The sequence below is a fragment of the Microtus oregoni genome, unplaced genomic scaffold, assembly GCF_018167655.1.
Source record: "Microtus oregoni isolate MIOR12 unplaced genomic scaffold, Mior012 000032F_ref0000030, whole genome shotgun sequence".
NCBI classification, from domain to species: Eukaryota; Metazoa; Chordata; class Mammalia; order Rodentia; family Cricetidae; genus Microtus; species Microtus oregoni.
Genome location: NW_024543091.1, coordinates 13,877,516 through 13,904,450, shown reverse-complemented (window position 1 = coordinate 13,904,450; position 26,935 = coordinate 13,877,516). Strand labels below are relative to the sequence as shown.

Here is a 26,935-nt window from a genome sequence, read left to right as displayed (position 1 = left end):
CAGTCCCAACCCTGCTTCTATCTTGTCTCCCTGATGAGTGTTAGAACTGTTCCAACCCAGAAGTTCTAACACTCATTAGATTCCCCAGGACCCATGTAAAAAATATGGCAGTGTGATCTTGTATGGGAGATACCATGGTCCCTGGAACTTGCTGAATCAGTGAACTCCAGGTTTAGTGACAGATGTGTCAAGATAGAACATGGAGGGCCGTGGAGGATGACGCTGAGGCTTGAACTCTGTGCCTGGGCTTGGAGAAGGGGGGGGGATGCAGAGAGGCAGAGGGAAGAGTTGAGCTTCAGTGCAGCCTGAGCAGTGGCCTCAGCTGCCCTCATGCTGGCTCCAGAGCTGAAGTGCCCTTCTGAGCTGGCTCAGAGTTAGCAGGTGAGAACAGGCATTAAAAACCCACAGCAAGGGGCTGGACATGGTGGTGCACGCCTTTAATCCAAGCACTTGGGAGACCGAGGCAGGAGGATCTCAATGAGATCCAGGCCAGTTTAGCTGTTATATAGAGAAACACTGTCTTGGAAAACAAAACAAAAACAAACAAAACAAAAACAAACAAAACACAGCACATTAACAACAACAACATCCACAGCAAGTAGGTTTTCATTGGCTGGCACCTGGAAGGGGACCAGTCTTGAGACAGATCATCTTCTAAAGCTAAGACAGTCTCCAGGGAGAGCCACTGGGGACCCTTCAGTAACTGTAGCTCTTTACCAGGAGGGTGGGGAGGCAGGGTCAGGACTTCTCCACACCCTCCCCACACTCCCCCTTGTCCCCTGAACAGCCAGTGCTTGTTGTCTGCTTCTGGGGAAGGAGTCGAGTGGCCAGGACAGTGTGGGAATTTTCTGTGTCTTCTGCAGCTTCCAGGGAACCCGAGAGGAGAGAGACCACCTCCTCCCTGAAGGAGGCAGCAGGAGAGATTTTTCTCTAGGGATGGATCTGGGTCTGAGGGAACAGAATGGGGTTTGGGTGAGAGAGCCCATGGGGGCCTGGTCAGGTCAGGATCAGCTAGAGAGTGGAGCCTGCAGCAAGGTGCTTGGGCTGCACACCAATCCCTGGGGGCTATGGAGGGAGGTCATGTTACTACTTGATGTGTTATAACAGACCCGAGAAGATCACAAAAGATAAAATCCAATTCGTTCTACCTGCATTCATTATAGAAAAGCTAATTTATTTGCACAATAAAGCAACAGTGTCCAGGGCTTATCTGGAAGGGAATCTTCTCTCATTCATCACTCCAGCTATCTGCATTCTCAAAGCCAAAGCAGACTCTTTATGGGGAAGATTAGCTATTCGACTTCAGAGTTATGCTTCCTAATTTTACATGGTCTTGATTGAATCTATCATTGAGAATAATAGGATGGCGAAGGCTGGGCTACCTCTGGCCCTGAGTGCACTATTCAATCAAGGCAGCACAGAAATCCATGTTAATGGTTTATATTTTCTGCAGTCAATATTATGGGATGACAGATTTCATAACAATACTTCCAATTAGATGATGCCCAATTGGATATCTGGCAGCCTACTGTTTATTTAGGTTGGTCAAACTGGGTTAAATGGTATCCTAAAGTATTCAGTCTGGGGCAGACACCATTTGACCAACAGTGAAAATGTCCTGGCACTTTGAAACATCACATAAGAAATAAATTCAGTGGCTGGTGAAATGGCTTATATATACAGACACACATATACATATGCACAGAGATATACACATACATATACACACAGATATATACACAAAGACACACAAATGCAGATACACACATACACATCTCTACAGGCATGGATATATATGTGTATATATGTATACACAGATGCACATACACACAAACACCTTCTCACATAGATACACATACATACATGCACACATACCCAAATATAAATATACACATATACACACATACATGTATGATACACAATATACACATACATGATATGGATACACATACATACACATACATGCATGTACATATTCACACACATACATACACACAATATATATATACATATACACATATAAATATACACAGGCACATGCACACATATAAATAAGTAAAAATGTAATTGGAAAAGCAAATTCAGCAGTCTATGAGAGATGAACTTTATAGTTATTATTTTATGCATATGTAGGTCTACCTGCATCAGTTTATGTGCACCATTGTTGACTTCTTAGTTGACCTGTGCGGATCTTGTCTGATGGGCCTGGCATCTGAGGACCCAAAAGAATGGGGCCAACTGTGGTCTAATGCTGTAGACAGCCTGACTTCAGTTTCGGTGCACTTTATACACAAATGAAACAAAGAAAGCAATGATCTAAGGAAGGATGAGTTCAGAAAAACATGTAAATACACGCCAGGAAGCACATACTAAATATTAACAGAGCAGCCCTTGCCCAGAACTTCTCAGGACTGGCCAATGTAAACACAATGCCTGGCACGTACTGTAGATTTATCGGGGAAAGCATGGCAGCAAGGCAGAAGGCCACATCTAGATTCGGGGTTCACTGACCAGATTGGGGTCTAGGGCTGTATTCTGACACTCAAGAATAAATATATAAATTAAACGCAAATGTTTGTCACAGGAGGCACAAAACCATGCTCAGCACAATCCTGGGAACAAAATGCACTGGAGGGAAAAGGCCCTCTGCCCTAGCGCCTCTCTCACAGTTCCCCAAGGCGTTGTTCCATGGGTGAAGGGATTGTTGCTAAAACGAATCAGTAGGACGCTTGATAAAAGGAGTTATGCAGGTATAAGGCAAGAGCCAGAGCCCATCCGAGGGCTGGAGGAGTCCTCAGCGGTTAAGAGTACTTTCCATGCTTGCAGAGGCCCGAGTTTGGCTCCCAGAGCCCACATCTGCTGGCTTACAGCTGTCTGCAACTCCAGTTCCAGGGGATCTGATACACTCTTCTGGCCTCTGCAGGCACTGCAGGCACTGCAGCCACACGACACATGCATGCAGAGACACACAGAAACACACAAGTAAAAAGAACTAAAATCTTAAAAAAAGAGAGCCTGTCCAAAGTTTGGTCAAAGAGGATGTTGTCAGTTCTTGTTCTGGTTCAAGGCGAATAGTTACATTCATATTTCCTTTCACAGATGTAAGTCTACATCTTACTTAGTCCGTATTCCGTCCCCCCTCCATGAGGCCCAGCTGATTCATCTATGGAGACTTTGGTGGAAGAAGGTATTTGCTAAATGGTGCAAACTACCAAGCTTTGAATGATGGAGGTTTGGCATTGGAGGTTTCAGACCGTGAGGCAAGGTAGGAAGGGCCTCGTGGTGAGATGGTTGGAGGGATCAGATCTTCAAGGCCCCTGTAGCTGGAAGCAGAGCTTCACTGCAGCTTTAGCGAGAGCATAGCACACTTAGGAGCGCACGGGAGAAAGAAATTAAATAGCTAACCGTTAAAGCTAAGGATGCACACTAGAATTGTCTCTAAACTTGACCATGCATAAAGACTGCCACACAGACCTTATGAAAATGATGATTTTAATGGATAGGTCTGAGATTCTGACCAACTGCTGCCTCTGCAGGTTTGTGGGCCACACTGTGGGTAATAAGAACCTAGAAGACCGTTTTTCCCCCCCAAGACAGGGTTTCTCTGTATAGCCCTAGCTGTACTGGAACTTTGTATACCATGCTGGACCTTGAACTCACTGAGATCTGCCTGCCTCTGCCTCCTTCTGGGATTAAAGGTGTGGATAGAAGACATTTTTTTCAGTCCTGATAGAGGCTAGGAAGATGGTTCAGCAAGCAGAGGTGCTTGTGCACCTAGACTCCACAAGGTGGCAGGAGAGAACTAACTTCTAAATTGTACACACACACACACACACACACACTCACTCACTCATGTGCATGCACACACACATATACACACATACAAAATAAATAAATAAATAACAATGTCAATCCCGATACTTTTCAGCAAACATTCACTTTAACTTATCTTTATAGGCCGATTTGCATAAAGCCTTGTCTGTTACTGGCTCCAGGGTTAGGGACTGACCCTCAGTAGATTGTTGGATGAGTTGCTGTTCTAATCAGCTAAGAGGAGAGAATGCTGACTGTTGAACTATGGAACACCCTGATTTCAGAAATGATAAAATAGGAGTGTTTTAGGGTCAAGTGTATTGCTTTCTCTGGCTTCTGTTCAATTTCCATACTGTTTACATGCTGGGTATTTTCCTTTCAGATAAACGCTATGATTGTCCCCTCACCTCTTATCTATCTATCTATCTATCTATCTATCTATCTATCTATCTATCTGAGACAGTCTCATGTAGCCCAGGCTGGCCTCAAACTCACTAAATAGCCAAGGTTGACTTTGAATTTTCCTTTCCTTTCCTTTCCTTTCCTTTCCTTTCCTTTCCTTTCCTTCCCTTTCCTTCCCTTCCCTTCCCTTCCCTTCCCTTCCCTTCCCTTCCCTCCCTCACCCCCCTCTCCCTCCCTCCATCTTTTCTTTTCTTTGTTTCTTTTTTTTTTTTGGTTGTAGGTTTTTCAAGACAGGGTTTCTCTGTGTAATAGCCCTGGCTGTTCTGGAACTCACAGAGACCCACCTGCCTCTGTCTCCCAAGTGCTGGGATTAAAGGCGTGTACTAGCATGCCCCGTGACTTTGAATTCTTAATTTTTTTCTTTGAGACAAAAGTAGCTCTGACTGGCCTCAACTTGCTGTATAGACCAGACTGGCTGTGAAATCACAGAGACCCACATGCTTCTGCCTCTACAGTGCTGAAAGTAAATGTCTTTTAAAATTATTTATTTATTGTTACTGTGTGCTTATGTATGTATTATGGTGTGTGTTTATGTGACTATGGGTATGCATGTGCCACAGTGCCCATGTAGAAGCCAGAGGATAGCTTTTAGGAGTGGTATTTTCTTTCTACCAGGGGATCTGGGAATCAAACACAGGTTGACAGACTTGCTTGGCAAATACCTTTTTATCACTGAGCCATCTCTGCAGGTAGACCTTGAACTTCTGATCCTCCTGCCTCCATTCCTCAAGCGCTGGGATTACAGGTGTGTCCCACTGTGCCCAGTTTATACAATGCCCAGGAGCACGTTTCTTAGGCCAGCACTCCAGCAGCTGAGCCACATCCCCAGTGGGTCATTCCACTCCAAAGGACCTTGAAGTGGCTGTGGTACCATGAGAGGCACTTCCGGACTCTAACCTAGGTCTCTGTGGCTGGAGAGCTTGCCCTCTCAGCCTGGAAGGGCCACTGTCTCAGAGGAGTGCACTCTTCTGTGCCATCTCCCTTAAACCAGATACACCTGAGAAAACGGCGACACCAGGTGGTGGTTGCATACATCTTTAATCCCAGTGCTCAGAAGGTAGAGACAGGTGGATTTCTGTGAGTTTGAGGCCAACCTGGTCTACAGACAGCCAAAGCTATCCAGAGAAACCCTGTCTTGGAAAAAAAAAAGAAGGAAAGTGACAGACCATTGTAGACGGAGGCTACTTGTTTGTTCCTGGTCGCCCAGACCTGAAATAATCACACAGAAACTGTATTATTTGTGATACTGTTTGGCCAATAGCTTAAACCTATTTCTAGCTAGCTCTTACATCTTAAATTAACCCATTTCTATTATTTTATATTTCACTACTAGGCTCGTGGTTTACTGACAAGGTTCTGGTGCTGTCTCCTGAGGCGGCTATGTGGCATCTCATTGACTCCGCCTACTCTCTCTCTATCTTTTCTAGCCTGTCTGTTAAGCCATTGGCTGACAGCTGCTTCTTTATTAACTAAAGGCAATAAAGCATATTCATAGCATACAGAGGGGAAATCCCACATCAGTCAATGATGTCTGCCTGACATACCTTATTTCTTTTCTATTTCCTTCTTTGAGCCCAACTCTTTGTATGCGTTCCTCCACTGAAGTGGCCGTTCTGAACTCCATGTGACCCTTTTCTCCTGCCACACAGCGATCCCTGCAGTCTGCTCGCTCCCTTGCCCTCTGCCTACCTGAAACTCCTCTGTCTACCTGAAGCTCCTCTGCCTGCATCCTCTGCCTGAATCTCCGTGTTTTCACACAGTAGCCGGCTTTTCCTATGGATGATGCTTTAATGTTAGTGAATTAGACTTTACGTGCACTGCCCAGCTCTGTCCTTGCCAGCCATCTATGGGATGTGTGCTCGAGGAATCCAAGAGCTACCTCAGTTCTCCTTGAATAGACAGCAGGAATTTGGTAGTGTGCTGCAAATTACTGCTTTGAAGTCACAGGTCTCTCCAGCATCTTCTCCGCCTCCCCACTCTGGTATTTTTGTCGTTGGCTTTACAGTATTATATTCTAATTATACCCGCTTGTCTTTATGCTGATTGACTGAGAGCCTTGTGGGAAAGGACTGGGCTTTATTTATGTTTGTCCCTCTGACTCTTGTCCAGTACCCAGGGCATAAATGATTCAGCAGAGGTGAGAGGCGCAGCCATAACTCACTAATTTAGTGTTGACAGAAACCAAATTTCCTGTTCTGTGTCCTGCACTGTCAGGGAGTCCCACTTAGGAAGTCTCCTGTTCCAGGAGTGGATCAGTCAGGAGTGGGGCATATGGAGAGAACAATGATGCCTCTGGATGTTTTGTGTGGAACCTGAACTGACCTCACGTGGAAATTTCTTTCTTTTGAGTTTTTTTTTTTGGTCAAAAAAAGTAAAATTCTGATTTTTTTCACAGGAATTTTTCACAAGATATCTTTCTGTTGTTCCAACAAACTAGGCTTAAGAAGTAAGCAACCTACAGGGAAAAAAAGCTTTCTTTCTTTCTTTCTTTGGCTCCTGATATTTGGAAGTTTTTGTTCTTGGTTGCTTAGCACCACTCATCACACACGTATCTGGGAAGCAATTGGAGTGAGACCATGGGGGGTTCAGGGTCCCAGAATTCCCTCCATGGGCAGGCGCACCCTCCATGATCTAATTTCTTCCCTCCAGGCCCCACCTCCTAAAGGCCTTCTGCCTCCCAGTAGCACCCATGACCAAGACTCGTGTGTGTGTGTGTGTGTGTGTGTGCGCGTGTGTGCGTGCGCACGCGTGTGTGTGTATGCACATGTGTGGTGTGCATGCACATGAAGACATGTGTGTATAATTATTCGTGGAGGCAGAAGCCAACCAGGTGCCATTTTCAGGATCTATCTGTAAGTTTCAAACCCCTGACAAATGCAGAGATGCCTATTTAACATATCAAAGCAGACCTGGCCACCAGGTTCTCCCAGCACACCTCAGTCCCTGTCTGTTACAGGGTATGACTATATCCCACCTCTATCTCCCCAACTCTCCAATTGGGCTGGGCTGCCCCCACTCCCTACTACTTCCTGTAAGTCTCTCTATCCGTCTTCCTGACTCCCTCTTACTTTCTATGGCTATTTCCTGTCAACTAGTTCCTTACTTTGCCTATTGATGTATGGTTGATTTTATTTAATCTTTTTAAGATTTATTCATTTATTATGTATACAGTGTTCTGTCTGCATGTGTGCTGCAGGCCAGAAAAGGGCACCAGATCTTATTACAGATGGTTGTGAGCTACCATGTGGTTGCTGGGAATTGAACTTAGGACTTCTGGAAGAGCAGTCAGTGTTATTAACCAGTGAGCCAGATCTCTAGCCCCCTTATATAATCTTTTAAAGGGCTATGATGGATTGAACCATGCCACAACTAGAAACAGGTTTTTCCAATAAATAACCCAATCTTGGGGTTCATAATGTCGTCAAATATCCTGCAACCATGTTGTCATTTATTTTTTTTCCAATTGCAGAATGCATTTATTATTAATTATGCACAGATGAAAAATCTTGAAATTGTTCAGGTCAATCAATTTCTTCCATGTTGTCATTTAAAACATAAGCCAGGCCAGGCGGTGGTGGTGTATGTCTTTAGTCCTAGCACTCGGGAGGCAGAGGCAGGTGAAGCTCTATGAATTTGAGGCCAGCCTAGTCTACAGAGTGAGTTCCAGTACAGCCAAAGCTACAGAAAAACTCTGTCTTGAAAAAACCAAACCAAACCAACCAACTAATCAAAAACAAAACAAAACAAAACAAAACAAAACAAAACAAAACAATCCAACAACAAAAGACCAATAAACCAGGGCCTTTGAGATGGCTCAGCAGATAAAGGCATTTGCGGGCAAGTCTAGGGCCCTAGTTCAATCCCCAAGGCTCACCCGTAGAAGAAAAGAATCACTCTTCAAGTTACCCTCTGACCTCTGCACGTGACTTGTGGTTCATGCTCCCCTCAAAATAAATAGATTTAATTTAAACATAAAATAAAAGACTCAGTGACTGAGGCTAACCTTCTTGCTGATAAATATTCTTCTGGGAGTGGAAGTTGACTGACCTCTGCAATGCCCTCTCGGCTTCCTTTCCCAGACAAACGTGGAAGGTCACACAAGGCTGGAGAAAGCCGGCCTTCTCTGGCTGGGCAAACAGGGCTGCCTCCCACTTTTTGGCTCTGGTACTTGAGTCGAAGCTGCCAGTTTATCATCAACTTCCAAAGGACATGACTACAGCTGCAATTTTTGGGAATTCAGCCGTGTGACAAAAAGCAGTTTTTTTTTTCTTTTTTTTTGGTTTTTCGAGACAGGGTTTCTCTGTGGTTTTGGAGCCTGTCCTGGAACTAGCTCTTGTAGACCAGGCTGGTCTCGAACTCACAGAGATCTGCCTGCCTCTGCCTCCCGAGTGCTGGGATTAAAGGCGTGCGCCACCACCGCCCGGCCAAAAAGCAGTTTTTAAGAAAAATCAAATGTGTTCATCGAAGGAGGAAAAGAATTGACTTGACTTTCAGCAATGTCAGCACTTGGTTTTAGAATTCCCTGTTCAGGCTGCTTCTTTTGTTTAGCAGCCGAACTGCGACAGGCATTTACTTACAAACAGCACCTTTCTTAAGCCATTAAGTCATTTTTCCGAGGCTGTCATGAAAGTTAGTGTGGTGGGTGGCCGACAGAGGGCGCTGTGTCATTTCAGATAACTTTGGAAAGGATGGAGAAGTTTGGTTAACGCCTTCAGTGACCACAAAACAAAAACAAAAAAACTGTGAAAGCACAGCCTTTTAACCTCCCCAAGTTTAAAGAACAAACATGAGCTATGGAGAAACCCTGTCTTGAAAAATCCAAAAAAAAAAACCAAAAAAAAAAAAAAACCAAACATGAGGGCAGTTCGTCATCTTTTCCTTTAGGTTTGAACTCTGTGCAAAGGAAAATTTCAGTGTTTATCAGCTGCAACGGGCTTACACAACCAAACCCAAACCCACGCGCAGCACACTCTGCTTTCCTGATGTATTTCAGGTGCCCCTGGGGGTGATGGGAATGTTCTTAAATGACCCAAAGACAGTATTCTGATAGTAGAGTGACTCCTAACTTTGTAGAAGATTTCAAAAGAAAGAAGTTGCTGGTTGTATCAAGTCTAGTTTCTAGTGAACATTCTGTTTCCTTCTTTGGACATCTAGTTTCTCCTCTCCCTTCTTCTCTCCCTCCCTCCCTTCCTCTCTTCCACCCTTTCTCCCTCCCTCTCTTTCTCTCTCACTCCCTTCATCCCCTTTTCCTTCCATCTCCCCTCACTTCCTGCATTCTCTTTATTCCGCACACCTCTCCCCAATAGGATTTCAGCATCTGGTATTCCTCTTCTGAAACTGTTTCAGATTTATGTCTGCAGGTAGCACTTGGTGGTTACAGCTGCCTGGGAATGAGGGTTTTCATGTTGAGACAGGGTTCCTCTGTAACTTTGGAGCCTGTCCTCGAACTCTCTCTGTAGATAACGCTGGCCTTGAACTCATAAAGATCTGCCTTCCTCTGCCCTCTGAGTGCTGGGATTAAAGGATTTAATTGAGAAAAAAAAAATTTCCGCCTCCTCCCAGCCTCCCACTCCTCCCCCCTCCCCCCACTCCTCTCCCTGTCCCCCCACTCCTCTCCCCCTCCCTCTCAAGTCTGAAGAGCAGTCAGGGTTCCCTGCCCTGTGGAAAGTCCAAAGTCCTCCCCCCTCCGTCCTGGTCTAGGAAGGTGAACATCCAAACTGGCTAGGCTCCCACAAAGCCAGAACATGAAGTAGGATCAAAACCCAGTGCCATTGTCCTTGGCTTCTCAGCAGCCCTCATTATCCGCCATATTCAGAGAGTCGGGTTTTATCCCCTGCTTTTTCAGTCACAGTCCAGCTGGCCTTGGTGAGCTCCCAATAGATCAGCCCCACTGTCTCAGTGGGTGGGTGCACCCCTCTTGGTCCTGACTTCCTTGCTCATCTTCTCCCTCCTTCTGTTCCTCATTGGGACTTTGGGAGCTCAGTCCAGTGCTCCAGTGTGGGTCTCTGTCTCTATCTCCATCCATCGCCGGATGAAGGTTCTATGGTGATATGCAAAATATTCATCAGTATGGCTATAGGATAGGATCATTTCAGATTCCCTATCTTCAGCTGCCCCAGGAACTAACTGGGGACCTTGCCTTGGGCACCTGGAAGCCCCTCTAGCTCCAAGTCTCTTCCCAATCAGGTACATTGTTTAAGAAAAGCAAAAATCAGCAATTGTCTTAGAACTTCCAAATAAATAAAAGTAGTCTTAAACAGGGTATGTTCAAACTCATCCCTCTGCATATTAAAAGTTGGTAATCCCAAATTTACCTCTTTAGAAACTTCTAAATGCTTGCTCAAATTGTTCTTACTCCAGTGGATTCTTGGACCCGAGTTCCTTTGGCATGAGACTCCAGGCACAGTTTTAAAAGGCTCTCACGATGTAATTCAGCAAGGGTTAGGAGGTAATTTATCTGTATGAACCGAGTGACAGCAACAGAGGGGGCAAGCTAGCAGAAGCAGGGGCAAAGGATTTCCTTCCGGGAGGATGGGGAGAGAACCTAAGCCAAGCCCAAAGGGACCAGCGGTGGTTAAGGGATGAGAGGGTGGAGCAGGGAAATATGGAGGGTAAGGTATGTACAACAGGTGATTTATGTAATGTGAGCAAATGCAAAAGTCTGTAATAAGTTAGTAGTTGCCATTCTTCACTGCCGCGGGGCATGGATACGGTGGATGGTGTTCAATTCAGGGCTCTTGGGACATTTCCCCCTCCTTCAAGCTTACCTACACTTCACTCCGAACATGTAATGAGTATCATTTCTCTAGCACAAGTGCTTTAATAAGGATGATCTTCCAGAAACATCCCTTACTGGGCATCCATAGGTAATCAGAATGTTCTGAAAGGCCCTCATGACTTAATACAGCAAAGACATGAGATAATTCATCTGTATGAACTGGACGAAAAGTGGATGACAGAGATGCCTCTGTGGATGACTGGGGCTTGGACGAATTATTTTTTTATACTCACATATTTATTGTATATGTGTGTGATGTGCATGCACCGTGTGTGTGTGTGTGTATAGGCACACTGTGTGTGCGTGTGTATAGGTACACTGTGTATACATGTGTATAGGCACACTGTGTGCGCGTGTGTATAGGTACACTGTGTGTGCGTGTGTATAGGCACACTGTGTGTGCGTGTGTATAGGTACACTGTGTATACATGTGTATAGGCACACTGTGTGCGCGTGTGTATAGGCACACTGTGTGCATGTGTGTGTAGGCACACGGTGTGTGTGTGTGTATAGGCACACGGTGTGTGCGTGTGTATAGGCACACGGTGTGCGCGTGTTTGTAGGCACACGGTGTGCGCGTGTGTGTAGGCACACGGTGTTTGCGTGTGTGTAGGCACACTGTGTGCGCGTGTGTATAGGCACACTGTGTGCGCGTGTGTATAGGCACACTGTGTGTGTGTGGGTGTGGAGACCTGTGGCTGACATTGGTGATCTCCCTCCATTCAGGCTCTACTCTCTATATATTGAGGCAGGCTCTATTGCTCTCCGTTTTAGGTAGTCTAGCTGGCCAGCTTGTTCTAGGGATCCCCCATCTCTGCCTCCTAAATGCTGGCACTGCAGGCAGCTGCTGTACCCACCTGTTTCTCTGTGGAGTCTGGACCAAGCTCCAGTCCTCACTCCTTTATAGTAAGTGCTTTACCCTGAGCCATCTTAAAATGTGAACTCTTACCCTCCATAGAATTCCAATTTGATGTCTCACTGTTACTCATAGAATGTTGCTTGTTTCAGTTTGGTATGTGATACAGTCTATACAGCCTTAAAAAGCCATGCTTTGACTAGAGTCTTTGGCCACGAAGCCCCGTATCCTTAGGAGTTCCCTGCTACGTTTTCTCAGACCCCAATATCTATTTCAGATGTGGCTGTCGCAGAGTTAGCGTATCACAGATGGCATGGAAGGAATCTTGTCTCTCATAGTAGGCCACAACAAGAACAATGTCTGAGGACACATGTGGTTGGTGACAGGCCCAGGCCTGTTCTGGGTGATAGTAGGAGCTGCAGGTAAGCTGAGTGTTTTCTTTGGGAGGCTGGGAGAGAAATGGTGTTGACTTAGATGAAGAGGAAGGTTAATTACAGGATATGATTTCCTTCCAGGTGGAGGTGTGAAAGACTTGGAGTATGTGATGGGTGTTTGGTTTTAGAGATAGACTTTTAGCCGAGATGGAGTTGACCATAATCCTCCTTTTAGGGAAGCTTAGCCCTGGGGGAAGGTGACCATTAAATGGTGTTTCTGCTGTAGTGGACTGGGAAAGGAAAGACAGGGACACCAGTGACCTCGGTCTTCAGCTCCTTTCTTGTTTGAAAAAAACATTGAAACTAAGCCAAAAGACTGCACACATGAGAGAGTTCTACCAAAAGTAGGGGGAGTTTGTGTGGCTATCTTTCCATTTCCAAGATGTCATGGGTGGTCGAAAGTTTGCACTAGCCAGGGCTCTCTAGAGAGCATAAGCACCAGAATGTCTGTGATACTAATATGGCTCTCAGATTGGCTCTGAATCATCTCACAATGACTGTGCGGGCCGGAGTCCAGGGAAGCCAGCAACTGCTCAGTCCAGGAAGCCAGAAACCTCAGAACAAGAGTGAGGACAGTGGTGCAGCCCAAGGCCAAGGTCAAGTCCTGAAAGTCCCTGAAGAACTAACAGTACATGTCTGCATTCAAAGGACAATCCAGAGTCTAATATTCAAGGGTCACAGAAAAAGAGCGAACTTGCTTTAGAGGGGTCACATGGGGCACAGTCAACTTCCTTGTTCTGCCTTCCTATCCCAGCTCACCCCAGACCAGAGAGAACTGTGCATATTCTGTGTGGACCCTCTTTATTGCTGACTCCCACCCTGGTTTCTCTGGGAACACCCCCAGACACACTCAGGCTATGGTTTTGCTGTTTTTCTAGGTATCTCTCACTGTAGTCAGGTTGACAATGAAAACAATCACTGTTCTAGTATGCTTTCTAGTGCTGTGATAAACACCACAACCAAGAGCAACTTGGAGAGGAAAGGGTTGACTTGGCTTACATTTACCTGTCACCGTCCATCCCTGAGGGAAGGCAGGGCAGGAAGCTGGCGGCAGGAACTGAAGCAGAGACCATGGATGAATTACTTACTGGTTAGGCTTGGTCCCCTGATTTGCTCAACTGCTTTTGTATACAATGTGAGACCTCCCGCCCAGGGATGGCACCACTGACTGTGGGCTGGACCCTTTCAGATCAATCATCAATCAAGAAAATGCCATACAGTCTCTTGCCTACAGGCCAGTCTGATGGAGGTATTTTCTCAATCAAGACTTTCTCTTCTCATTTGATTCTGGCTTGATCAATTTTACAAAACTCGAGGCAGCACAGCCACAATAGTGACAAACAGCACAAGTGTCAGAAGATGCCCAACACTAGTATGGCACGTGTCACTGGAGAGTGTTGAGGTTGTGGTAAGCCCAACCGTTGGAAGGGTGTGGCTGAAAGTAAGGACGGCCTGTTGGCAGTGAAGGAGCAATAGAACCCCCCGCTAACTGTAACAGCAAGAAGTGACTTCTTATGCCAGGGACTCTGACCCTAATTTGTGCTTCCTTAGCTCTGATCTGGATGACTGAAGCTACTTCATTCATAATCTTTGCATATATCTGGAAGCTCTTTAATGGCTTTGGTAACTAAAGTCCATGTGATAGTTTTATGAAAAGCATTATTTATTTATTTTTCATGATTTACTTTACTATATACATGTGGGTATGACTGCTTGTCTGTATGTACGCTGTGTGCATGCAGTTGCCCTCAGAGGCCAGAAGAGTTTTGGATCTCTTAGAACTGGAGTTGAAAGTGTTCCCGATGTTAGCGCTGGGAACCAAACCTCTGCAAGAGGAGTGAGGTACCCTTGAGCTATCTCTCTTGTCTCTGTGGGAGTCAGTTTTAATGACACAATCTGGAATTGCCTGGGAAAGAGTCGCAAGAAAGGCTTGTATGGATTTGATTGGCGTGTGGACAAGTCGGTGAGGGACTCTCCTGATTAGCGAAAGACTAGCCCCCTGTGGGTGTCACCATTCCCTGGCCAGGGACATCCTGGACTGCACGAGAGTGGGGAAAGCCAGCTAAGCATAGCATGCACGCGTTCTTTCTTTCTCTGTTCTTGGCTGTGGATGTAAGTAACCAGCTGCTTCCCATCCCTGCTGCCTAGACTTCTCCATAACGATGTAACCTGGAATTGTGAGCAAAATAAACCCTTTCTTCCCTTTGATGCTTTGGTCAGGTAATTTGTCACAGCAGGAGGGGTAAGATGAAGTCATTATACGACCCTTTCCGTTAAATGCCCAAGTGTAGTTCTTCGTGCCGTTTCCTGTCACTCTATGTGCCCATCAAAGGACTATGCGTTTGGTTTCTCATTAATTGGATGGAAAGTAGAAAAATGGGAATGCTCTCATGGATGCTTTAAACAGAATAGACTATGGACTTTGCAAGGGATTGTGATTGTTCTTAATCGTGCCAAAATGAAGCTTGAAACAGTTACAGGGTATGGATGCATTATTCATTCCAGCAGCACCAGGTATCAATTATAGAAGGAAATAGGCTTAAACTCTTGCCAGACAATGAACATGAAAGTACGTGTAAATCCAGGCTTTTAAATCCTCAAGAGGTAGGGGGTGTTTCCCTTTGAAGGACCCAGATTCTCTCCAATACCTTCGCTCCAGGGAACACACCGAAACCTGAATTATCGCAGCAACTCCAATTGTGACTTTTCTTTAGGATCTTACTGCAACTTTATTTTTCTGAGCCATGAGGTTTATCATTTTCTCAATGTATTGGGTTTTTTTTTTCTTTTGCCACACTATGTGGCTAAGGAAGCTTAAGAAAGTTGTGGACGCCTTCTGTCCTGCAGGTTGCTATTAGCCTCTCTTCACTCCTCTCACGCTTTCTCGAGGGAAGTGTTTTAAATGCCCTGTGGCGTGAGTGTGCTGTGGTTGGTGGCAAAGCCCCTCTTGTCCCCTCCTGACGAATTCAGAGAAAATGAAAGGATTGGAGGGAATGGAGCCGATAGAATGTTCCTTGTCACTTGGGCAGGGCAAGGAAGATACCGGCTTGTTGAGGTCTGCCAGCAGGATGGCCAAAAGGGTAGAGGATGTCATCCCTGCCCTCTCACCCCAGTCTTGGCACAAGGTGAGTGTCAGCGATGCTTCCATGGCCTGATAAAAGGAGAATCTTTTATTTATTTATTTATTAAAAATTTTCACCTCCTCCCCTCATCCCATTTCCCTCCCACTCTCCCCACTTCCTCTCCCCCTCCCTCTCCAGTCCTAAGAGCAGTCAGGGTTCCCTGCCCTTGGGAAGTCCAAGGTCCTCCCCCTTCCATCCAGGTCTAGGAAGGTGAGCATCCAAACAGACTAGTCTCCCACAAGGCCAGTCCATGCAGTAGATCAGAACTCAGTGCCATTGTCCTTAGCTTCTCGGTCTGCCCTCATTGTCAGCTACATTCAGAGAGTCCAGTTTGATCACATGCTCCATCAGTCCCAGTCCAGCTGGCCTTGGTGAGCTCTCATTAGATCAGTCCCATTGTCTCAGTGGGTGGGTGCACCTCTCGCGGTCCTGACTTCCTTGCTCATGTTCTCTCTCCTTCTGCTCCTCATTTGGACCTTGGGTGCTCAGTCCAGTGCTCCAATATGGGTCTCTGTCTCTATCTCCATCCATCGCCGGATGAAGGTTCTATGGTGATATGCAAGATAGTCATCAGTGTGGCTATAGGTTAAGGCCAGTACAGACACCCTCAAGGAGAATCTTTCTACGTCAGCAAGTAAGAGCAGGGTAAGGAGGCAGGTCCCTCAGCCAGGAACTCACAATGTCCCTCATCAACTATCTAGTCGTTGTGCTTAGGGGAGAGTGTGGCTTAAGTTTGTTTATGGCTACAGCACATCCAGTCTAACTCTTTAGAGCAGGTGAGCAGAGTCGAACAGCGGCAAGGTGGAGAGAAAATTGGCAAGAAGAACACCAGGGCTCTGAATGTTTCCCGAGGGTGAGCCTGCACTTGCACACTGGCATCCTGCCACGGTGTCAGAAAGGGCCATGAGCTCTTTCCGATGGCATCATGACGTAACACTGTCTAGGAATCTGTAAGTAGAAATAACTGATTGCAGATAGATGGAATCACTCAAAATGATTATACACCTTTCTTCTAGGACAGTTCGTTATTCAAAATTAATTAATTTCAAGAAAAGTGAAGGCACGTTTTCTTCCTCTATGAGATTTCCTCAGACAAACATAAAAGAAGGACACATGCAGGAGAATTAATTCAGGTTGGGGGGCGGGGACTCAGACAGCAAAGGCTCGCTTGTCAAGCATGAAGACCAGAGTTTGAGCCCCAGGACCCAAGTAAAAAGAAAAGCTGGGGATGGTGGTGGGTACCAATGCCGGAAGCTAAGAGAGGTGAAGCTGGTCAGATAGCCTAGCTACTCGGTAAGCTCCAGGCCAATGAGAAACACTGTCTCAAAACATCAAGCAGCAAGGTGGGAGACTAGAGAGATGGTCCAGAGGTTAAGAGCACTCGGTTCCTAGCACCATGTTGGATACCTCACAAGCACTTGTAACTCCAGCTCCAGGGGGATCTGAAACCTTCTTCTGGCTTTGGCCTTTGTGTGAGAGAGATCTTTAAAAAATGAAAGGTAACAACAACTGAGGAACCATACCCAAGGTCCGTTGGCTTCTACGTGCACCTGTACACACACGAGCACGTATGAACATAGACACACATACACAATAGGTAGTATTTACAAACATAAAAATACCCCCATCCCAGGGATCATATTAAATGATTCTCAGCATGCATCATATCAAACCATCACTATAAGTTAGTTATTATCATCTGGAGTTTTTTTCTCATAAGAGCTGAGGCATACAAAGTCAAATCAGGTGGCCAGCATCACACGGAAATTAACAAAACAAACCCGGGACCTGAATCAGGGGTCTGACTTTAGACCCCGAGCTCTTGGCTGCTGATCTGTCTCCTGGGCATTCTCAGTGCTCCTCTGCCCACCAGGCAGCCTTTCTGTCTTCACTGGCACCTATGGTCAAATGGCTGGAGCAGGAGGGCTGGGTGACCAGACTCGCCTGCAAGTCAGATGGGGCTCGGAGGGAGTGGCCCTATGGTCCAGCGCAGTTCAAGCAACCAGGAGAAAACATGCGTTGGTTTCCTGTACAGAGGCAGTTGAGTAATTATCTGGATTGATTTCACTTCTTTATTTTCTCCTTTAAGGAAGGTAATTTTCTTAATTTGCTAGACCATTTCTAATTATGGGGCTCGCAGACATTTATTCATGCTGCTAAAAACGCACATTTTAATGATGCGATCTGAAGAGGCTCAAACAACAAGTAACAATGAGCCCCGTGGCTCCTGACCAAGCACTGCGAACGCCTGATTTCAACTCATATTTCACATGGCCAGACCATGGGATGGAGTTCTCTCAGAGTAATTTTCCTTGCATCTTGGCTCTCCACAGTAAATCACTGAACCAAGGAAATGAGCCGCTACCTGGTGTCTTCTTTCTCGCACCAATTGGCTTTAATGACACTTGCAGTCTTTCCTATAATTTCCCAAGGTGACATGTTGCCTCAGTAAAACCTGTTCATTTCTTCACCCATTAGCCACACAGTCCTCCTGCTTTTCTTCTCTGAAGTCCTCTCCTTCCCTATTTTTCTCGCCACCCTGTTTTTCTCCATTTTCATCTTTCATTCTTTACTCTCCCCCCTTCCTTTCCCTCCCTTCAACAAACACTGCAGGGTTCTTAGTAAATGCTGACTACCATGGAGATGTGGAGCTGGATAGATGAATAAATGTGATTGATCATTTAATGAGTATCTATTGATCACTTACTGGATTCCAGGGCCTACTTGCAAGCTGAGAACAGAGAAAAACATAATATCTTTTCTTAGAGAATAATATTCTTGGGCGTTGGTGGGAAGGCATTTAAAAAAAAAACCAAGCAAATAAATATATCATATGCCAAGCAGTAGGAAGAGCTAGGGATAAAAATGAATCAGGAACACAAAGAGAACTGTGGGAGAAAGAGCCGATTGTTTTTACATAGGCTGGTCAGGGTGGGTCTCTTTGGAGAGACGACATTTGAACAGAGATACCTTTACCAGAGGGAAGAGCAAGGGAACCCACTTTTCAACATGGAAGGAAGGAACATATAATCCTGAGAGCCAGAAGGGGTGAGACCAGTAAGGAAAGCTCAGATGGGCAACTCCTGGAGAAGCCCAAGGGAAGGATGTCCTGGGGCAGGGCCGCTATGAAGAAACTGGCTGTATCTTACAGGAAGCATGCACTGTGGTACCCTCAGCTAAGCCAGTTCCTCCTGGTCCTCTCCTCACAAGGAACGAGGCTCCTTGGTTAAGCGCATCATGGTGCTGCTTACCTTTAACACACGACGAAGACTCTGTAGACTCCACTTGCTTTTTCTTCTGGTTTCAGACTCTTCCAAGTCATATTTCTCACTGAGAAGATGACTAACCTCTTGGCCATGGCGATGTGAGATTAGAAGCAGGACTGCATGGGGCATGCTCCTGCACTTAGTTTGGCATCTTCTAGTTTTATCTTGTTTGGTTAACATGGTCAGGCTTTTGATTGTCAGGTAGAATATGAACATTCCAGGGAGAAGGGAATGCTTCAATGCTGCCTGGCTATGAGCAGGGAGCAGTGCAAGCAAGGTACCACGACAGGGGTTGCACGTTTCTTGTGTAAATGGGACACTGGCAAGATGTGTGTGAAGGCTGTGTGGTTATTCTATAGCAGTGGTTCTCACCTTTTCTAATGCTGTGGCTCTTTAACACAGTTCCTCACGTTGTGGTGACCCCCCACCATAGCGTTCTTTCTATTGCTATTTCTTAACTGTAATTTTGCTACTGTTATGGATTGTGATGTAAGTATCTGATGTGCAGGAGATCTGATAGGCAACCCCTCCTGGCCCTCAAAGGGGTATCGACCCACAGGTTGAGAACCACTGTTCTGTAGCCTTCCTGACATGCGCTAAGACATGCTAAGGAGAGACTTTAGTGTCTCTCCCTTTAGCCACAAGAAATTGGAATCTCTTCAGGAGTCTCATGTTGGGAGAGGCTTGAATCCTGGTGCCAGGCCTCTAGAGGGTGGCCTCCCCCCCCCCAGAAAGAGATTTCACACAGTTCTGACAGCTTGTCTCAGCAGCTTGCAGGAGCTGAACTGGGACAATGGTGGTGCCTGGGACCATACTTTCACCAGGATGGCTTAGCTCTGTGTACTCCTTGCCTTCTATTTAAGCCTAAAACTCATGTAAAAACTCCCCCAATAGAGCCGGGGGGGGGGTTCCTAGACATTTTTGTTCCTCTTCCCAGCATGGCCACATTGAATGGATCTCCTTTCTCAACTTTTCTGTTTTATTACTATCTGTCTATAATTGGACTGTTGAGAGTGGGTGGCTGAACCTTACTGCTAAGGGTTGCTGGGTCCAGACTCTGTCTGACCTTAACTCTGGCAACTAGCAGACTCTAAATGGAAAGACTACAAAGGTGAAATGTGTATCCTTGGGGGAAGGAGAGAAAAAACAATAAAGGAGAGGCGATATGTAGGATGCCTCTGGTTCCTGTTCATCTAGGCGGTATCAGGCGGGGGTCTTAAGTAGGACCTGCCAGTCATTGATTGGCCACTCCCACAAGATCTGCACCATTACCCTAACATGTCTAGCAGGCAAGACGGATTGGAGTTTGAGGTTTCATGGCTGGGTTGATGTCCCAGTTCCACGACTAGTAGCCTTCTCTGGTTATAGAAGATGGTCATCTGGGCTCCTATCCCCCATTACTAGACTTCACTAGGGTCAACTCTCAGATTCCAGAGGGTTTTCACTGCACTAGGTTTCTACATATCCCCCCCACCCCACTCCAGTCACCACTCCCAGGACTCTCTCCCTCTGTCCCTCTCACCCCCTGATGTGGAGTTGGTGAAAATCTGCTGAACGAGCTTGTTAAACAGGCCTGGTGACCTGAGCTTGGTCTCTAAAACCCATGGTACAAGGGGAGAGCAAACTCTTGACAGTTATCCTCTGACTGTCACCCGCGTGTTGTGGCACACCTTCCCTTGCAGATGTCACCAACACACACACACACACACACACACACACACACACACACACTCTACTAGTGACAGTGATAATAATAAATAGTAGACACTAGAAAGGTTTTCAAGAAAAAAATATTATTTAGTTTCTCAGTTCAAATACAGCCAAATCTTAAACCTACTCAAGGAAATCTCTTGAGCTATAGACATATCAGAAGAGCAGAAATATGCAGATAAAGTCCTTAAAGGTGAGAGGAGAGGGGGCTGTGGTGTGGATAGGGGTGAAAATAGAGTACCCCTGAAACAAAGAGTTGAAAGCTGTTGAAGATGGAGGGAAGGACAAACCAGAAGGTGGAGAGAGGAGGAGTGACCCCACCAGGACAGAGGGGCTGCCTAAACTAAGGACCTAGCCCAGGGGTGTCCCTCAGCACAGATGCTAATGAGCTTCAAATTAGTCATGCTTCCGCTGGACAGGTTTTCATTTCCCAAGCCTTCAGTGAAATTTTCTCCTCACCGAAATGTGTTGATGCGAGGGCGTGCTGGCTAGAAATTAAAGATAGGAACAGTCCATGAAAGAACAGACACGGGACAGATGGGAGTGTGTGGGAACAGGACCCCTGGCCTCCTTCTTCACTTAGAGGCAGAACTAGGGGTCATCATAGTGCCAGAACTGGGCGGGGTCTCCAGGATGCCACCAAGTTCCCTTTCAATCCTGAAAATGGAGATTTTAATCTTTCTTTACCCAGACACAGTGAAATAGGTCAGTCCCACCCAACAGCTGGATTACATATATTTTTTTACAAACTATTATGAATTTTCTTTAGGGTGTTGGTGAGTTAGAACTCCAGAAGCAAGGTTGAAAGCCAGAACTCCAGTGGTCCCCACAAGGAGAAGGAAGAGAAGGGCAACCTTTGAAGTGGCTCTTCCCTTTTAATAGCTGGGAATAAAACTGTATTGTTAGCCAAGAATTGCCCTGTTTGTATCTCAGGAGGATCGTGTACAAAAGTGGGTCTTTGCTAGGCTGACCCAGGAAGTAGAGGGATTCAATGCTATTATTTATTTATTTATTTTTTTTACAGCCCTGAGGGCACATAGGTCACCTTTGAGTGCCCTCAATTTTTCAGCTTTTGAAGCCTTGGAAAACCCCAGCTCTCTACCGACAAAGACTGAGCAGGGGTATGGCTGCTTTTTATAATGTTCACTCTTTGATTTTAATACTGACTAGCCAAAGGCAGTGTGTGTTCAACCGCACCACCCAGTTTCTCTGGGAGATTTCTGATTTTTTGATGATGAACTGAGCTGGTTTCCTCTCTCTTGCCCAGTGTTAAGGCAGGACTGAGTGGTGGTAGTGCACTCCTTCAAACCCGGCACTCAGGAGGCAGAGTCAGGTTGGATCTTTGTGAGTTTAAAGCCAACCTGGTCTACAGAACTAGTTATAGGTCAGTTGGGGCTACACAGAGAAACCCTGTCTCAAATAACTAACTAACTAACTAACTAACTAACTAACTAACTACAACAACAACAAACCAAACCAACCAACCAAACAAATAAACAAAATGCCATCACAGCCATTGGGAAGTTGGGAGGCCGGCAGACCATGGAAACAAGTAAACTCCTGAGAACACTAAGGGATAGAGTACGCCTGGGTTTCAGGTTGTAGGAAATATCACCCTGTTTCAAACGGGGGCTAAAGACCACACTGTTGCTGCCTGGCAAGGAAGTCAGTGACCTCAGATGACTAACACACGTTTGTGATGAGTAATCCAAAGTCAGGCATGTTGTCAAGTATAAGATGTGCCCAAGAAGGCCAAAGGGGAGAAAAAGGCAAAGTATCTTTTCCCATGTCCATTTCTTTTTCTTTCACTAATTTTATGTTGAGACAGACTGTCCTCACACTTGCTCTGTAGCAGAGAAAGGACCTTGAACTATCCATCTGCCCGCTCTGTAATCAGCCTGCCTGTCAAGAATGGGGTTAGACCCTTGGTTCCTCCATTTAATTATCAGACTTGAAACAGTGGACCCCAAGAGATGGGAAGTTCCTCAAAAATCTCTTCCTGGCCAATGGAAAGGATGAGGCCAAAGGGACAACCAAGGGAGCTGGTCTAAAGCCGACCGAGGATGCGCATTGACACTAGGAAAAGCTCGGAAAATGCTCGCAGGTGTGACACCATCCCACAACTTCTGTACCTTGAACTCAGTGTCTGAGACTGGTCTTAGAACGAAGCCTGTGGAGATGCTGAGGAGCTGCCGAGTTGTCACATTGTGAATTAGGATTTCAGCATGTGAATTCTGGGAAAATAGAGTTCAGTTCATGATATACTGGAACCAAATGACTCTCTTTTCTCTTTTTCCTTCATAAGAGCTACAAAATCATTATCATAATAGAGAATGCAGGGTTTGTTCTGAGTATATTTTCTTTTGTTTTTATTTTTTCTTCCCACTGGTTCTCATTCTTTTACAAACAATTCCACTTAAAAAATACTTTACTTTTTTACTTGTGTGTGTATGTGTCTGTCTGTGTAGTGTATGTCTAATGTGTGCAGGTGTCTGAAGTTTCAGAAGAGGATGTGTATCTCCTGGATCTGGATTTATAGGCAGTTTTGAGGTGCCTGAAGTGGGAACCGAACTCTTTTTTTTTTTTTGAATTTAAATGCACTTTATTTTTAGACAACCTACATGACATGTTTTTTCTTTAAAAAAAAAAAAGGAAAAAAGAAAAAAACAATGTCTCCACTCCAGATAAATCATGGTCAAAATAAGAGCTCAAGGTGACATTAGTCCCATTTGTCCTAAGTCCTGGTGTTGTATGGATGGGAAGCAGCAGACGGTTATGGTGACAGGTGATAGATCCAATTTGTTAACATTTCTCCATCTCTAAGCCATCCTTGAAGAAAATCATGTATGGAGTCACGCCATCTTCACGGTAGTCCAGGAGAGCAACCATGCCATCTGGATTCATGTTCTCACCAATAAAAAACTGGTAGTTATTGAAATTAGCAAGGATGTGCTTAATTTGCTCTGCAGCCCCAGTCATAAAAGGCTTTACTCTTTCTGGTTTCTGTTCTTCAAGTTTGCCTTTGAGTGATTTCATATAATCTTTGATGTACTTTTTGTATGCCTCTTTTGTGAAGCTGGTTTCTTGTAAGTGGTGGTTCATGACAATGTCAACACCAGTGACTACTGTGCTTTCGGTACCTTCGCCCTCTGGGCCTTCGTCGGAAGCATTCCCACCAATGAGCGAGTCATCGATGTTACCCTCTGTTCTACTGACCATCTTGCCCTCCACCTCCAGGCATAGCCCGTCCGCGATCTCCCGGATCTTGTAGATGTCGGAGAACAGCTCGTCATGGCTGATGATGTCCCGGTAGATGATCATGGTGGTGTCTGGGGATGGTGGCGCTAGCCTGACAGCGCTGAGCGAGCGCGGTGCAGCCGGAGCGGTGCTGGGGGGAGAGGGGGGAGCGGGCAGAAAAAGCGGGAACCGAACTCTTGACTGAGTGGTAAATACTCTTAACCACTGACTTATCTGTCCAGCCCTCTTACTTATTTCTTTAAAAAAATTTAATTAAATTATAGCTACATCATTCCCTTGCCCTCTTCTATTCTACCCTTCCCACGTCTGGTTCTTCTTCCTCTTCATTGCTGTTATATTAAATATAAATGGATCAACATCTAAACACAACTTGCCGAGTCTACTCAGTGTTGCCTGAATGTATGTTTCTAGGGTTGACCACTTGGTATTGGATAACTAATTATGGGGCTCAACCCTAGACAAGACTAATTCTTTCCCTCCCAGCCATTATTAATTGCTATAGGTCTTCTTCTAGGAGTGGGGCCCTGTGGGATATCTCCCATCTACATTAGGATGTCAACTGTTATTGGAACTGCTCATGTATAGCTCAGGTAGTCATGTTGTTGAGATTTCATGGGTGTAGCTTTCCTATCCTGGCTAGGAAGGCACACTTTCACATCAGACTTTCTGGTCCTCCAGCCCTTATGATTGTCCTACTTCCTCTTCTTCGATGTTGTCTGTGCCTTAGACATAGGGTTTGTGTTGTAGGTAACTCGACTGGGACTGGGCACCATAGTCAGTTATTCTCTGCATTTTTAGTAGTAGCTTCCTGTAATTGTCTCCTTCTGCTACAGAAGGGCTTCCTTGATGAGCGGTGAGAGCTCTACTTACCTGTGAATATAACGTAGGTACTTGGAGTGTGGCTAGAAACTACATTGGCTTAAGAAAGTGGCAGTGTTGGGTCTTCCTCTGTGATCCATGACCTCAGTAGCTGTGTGTAGTTGGCTAGGTTTGTAGTATCAGACATGATTTCCCTCCTATTAATCAGGCTTTGAGTACTATTAGAGAGCTGTTGGTCACTGTGAATATATAAGTGCCACTGTTACACCTTTAGGGATACTCTGAAAGATATGGTTAGAAAGTTTAAGATTACATACATGACTTGCATTAGACTTTCTGTTGTGGTTGTTATTTTTGAGAGAAGATTTCATGTATCCAAGGCTGGCCTTAAACTTGCTATGTAGCTGAGGATAACCTTGGATTTCTGATTCTCCTAATCCTTCTGCCCTTCTCTACCTTCTGAGTACTGGAACTACAGGCATGGACCTGCATGACTGGGTTTATGTGCTACTGGGGCCTTGAACATGCTAGGCAAGCGAGCGTGACAAGCACTCTACTCCCTGAGCCACATCCCAGCCTTGTTGCATGGGATTGCTGTGGGACATCGCCATCTTAGACCTCCCTATGGAAGATCAGGGTCCTTGGTATGTTATGACTGAATTTTCTCATAACTTGAGCACCTGCCACAGACACGCACTCAGTTCTCTTTGTTGGATGTGAATTGAATGAATGGGTTCTGTGAATAGTGGGCAGGTGTGGCAGGGAAGGTTAAGTGCTAATATTTCATAAGATTCCTGATCCTTGTCATGTTTTTTGACCTGAGTGGCATATGGTTGGTCCTGTTCACTTTGAGGTAGAGAAACAGTAACAGTCCTGGCAGCTGGATAAGCTTGGACAGAGGGGAGTCTGGCTGGGGCAGGGGATGTTCACAGCAGGTGGCGACATACCTGCTGACCTTCAAGTCTTCCTTGCTCTCTGTGCCTTCTCTGTCTTTAAGTTTAGAATGGAGAGAAGCAGATCTTGAGGATTTTTGCCAAGTGGGACACAGACCTTAAGACTAGAGGGTTTCTGGAAGTTCCACAAGTACTGTAACTTACAGTCTTCTTCATGAAAGTGGTTTTAAAAGACAGCTAACAAATATTATGAAAGTTAGTTGAGCTGGATTTCTTGATATTATTTGGGACTATGAAACTATGAAAGAAGATGTCCTAGTTTTCTTTGTTTCTGTAACAAAGCACCAACAAATGCAACTTAGTGAGAAAAAGGTTTATCCAGCTTACAATTCTAGCTTTTTAGCTCATCATTGTGGAGAAGTTAAGGCAGGAACTTGAAGCAGCTAGTCACGTCGTATGCACAACCAAGAGCTATTGGTTTAATGAGAGTCTCAGCATTTTAAATCAAAGGCCTTGCTGGATATGGTGGAGCACGCCTTTAATCCCAGCCTTTGGGAGGCAGAGGCAAGTGGATCTCTATGAGTTTCAGGTCAGACAGGTCTACAGAGTGAGACCCTGTCTCAAGAAAACCAAAAATGAAACCAAACCAAACCAAACTGAGACAAAACAAATGCCAGTGAATACAGGCGCATGTATTTTAAATATAAATAAAATTGCATTGACCTTATTTCTTCTCATTCCTTGTTTTTTTTTTGTTTTTTTTTGTTTTTATTTTTAATGGTTGGCTTCCTCTCTTCATTTTCCCCTTGTCCATCTCCTGTTATTCTTCCTTCCTTTCTTTCTGCCTCAGTTAGTTAAATATAGATGAGAACAGAGATTTCAAGATCCTAATTCCTCCAATTTATTGTTGGTCACTTTGTAAATTCTTTTTCACTGTCTTCAACTGAATATTCTTGAGTGTGATGATGAGATATTTTAAAGGTTTTTTTTTTTTTTTTGTGGGGGGACAGGGATGCTGTGCTGGGCATCATACCCAAGGCCTTGCGGACATGAAGTGAGCACTCATTGTGTCCCTGAGATACTTTCTCACCCTCTGTGCAACAGTATTTGATTTTTTCTCACTTCCTCCTCACTACATTTCAGATATGAGAACTATTTTTAAATGTTTTAATTTATTTTATTTATCCTTCTCTCATGCATTATATCCTTACTGCAGCTTCCCCTGCCTCCCCTCCTCCTGGTCTCACACCTTCCAGGATCCACTCCTCCTGGTCTCACACCTTCCAGGATCCACTCCTCTCATTTCCTTTCAGAAAAGAGCTGGCCTTCCAGGGTTAACGATCAAACATAGCATAACAAGTTACAATAAGACTAGGCACAAACCCTCATATCAAGGCTGGACGCGGCAGCCTAGTAGGAGGAAAAGGGTCCCCCAAAATAGGCAGAAGAGTCAGAGACATCCCCTGCTATTAGGAGTCCCACAAGAACACCAAGCTACACAACCATAACATTTATGCAGAGGAC

At 45.3% G+C, this 26,935-nt stretch overlaps 1 protein-coding gene across 1 annotated transcript; it reads right to left on the bottom strand.

Moving 5' to 3' along the window:
- Window positions 1–23,142: 23,142 nt before the first annotated feature.
- Window positions 23,143–23,762, bottom strand: LOC121466163 (translationally-controlled tumor protein-like). Its single transcript, XM_041679741.1, has one exon. It carries the CDS (start codon window positions 23,760–23,762, stop codon window positions 23,244–23,246), a length of 519 nt encoding a protein of 172 aa, XP_041535675.1. The 3' UTR covers window positions 23,143–23,243.
- Between the last annotated feature and the right edge of the window lie 3,173 nt (window positions 23,763–26,935).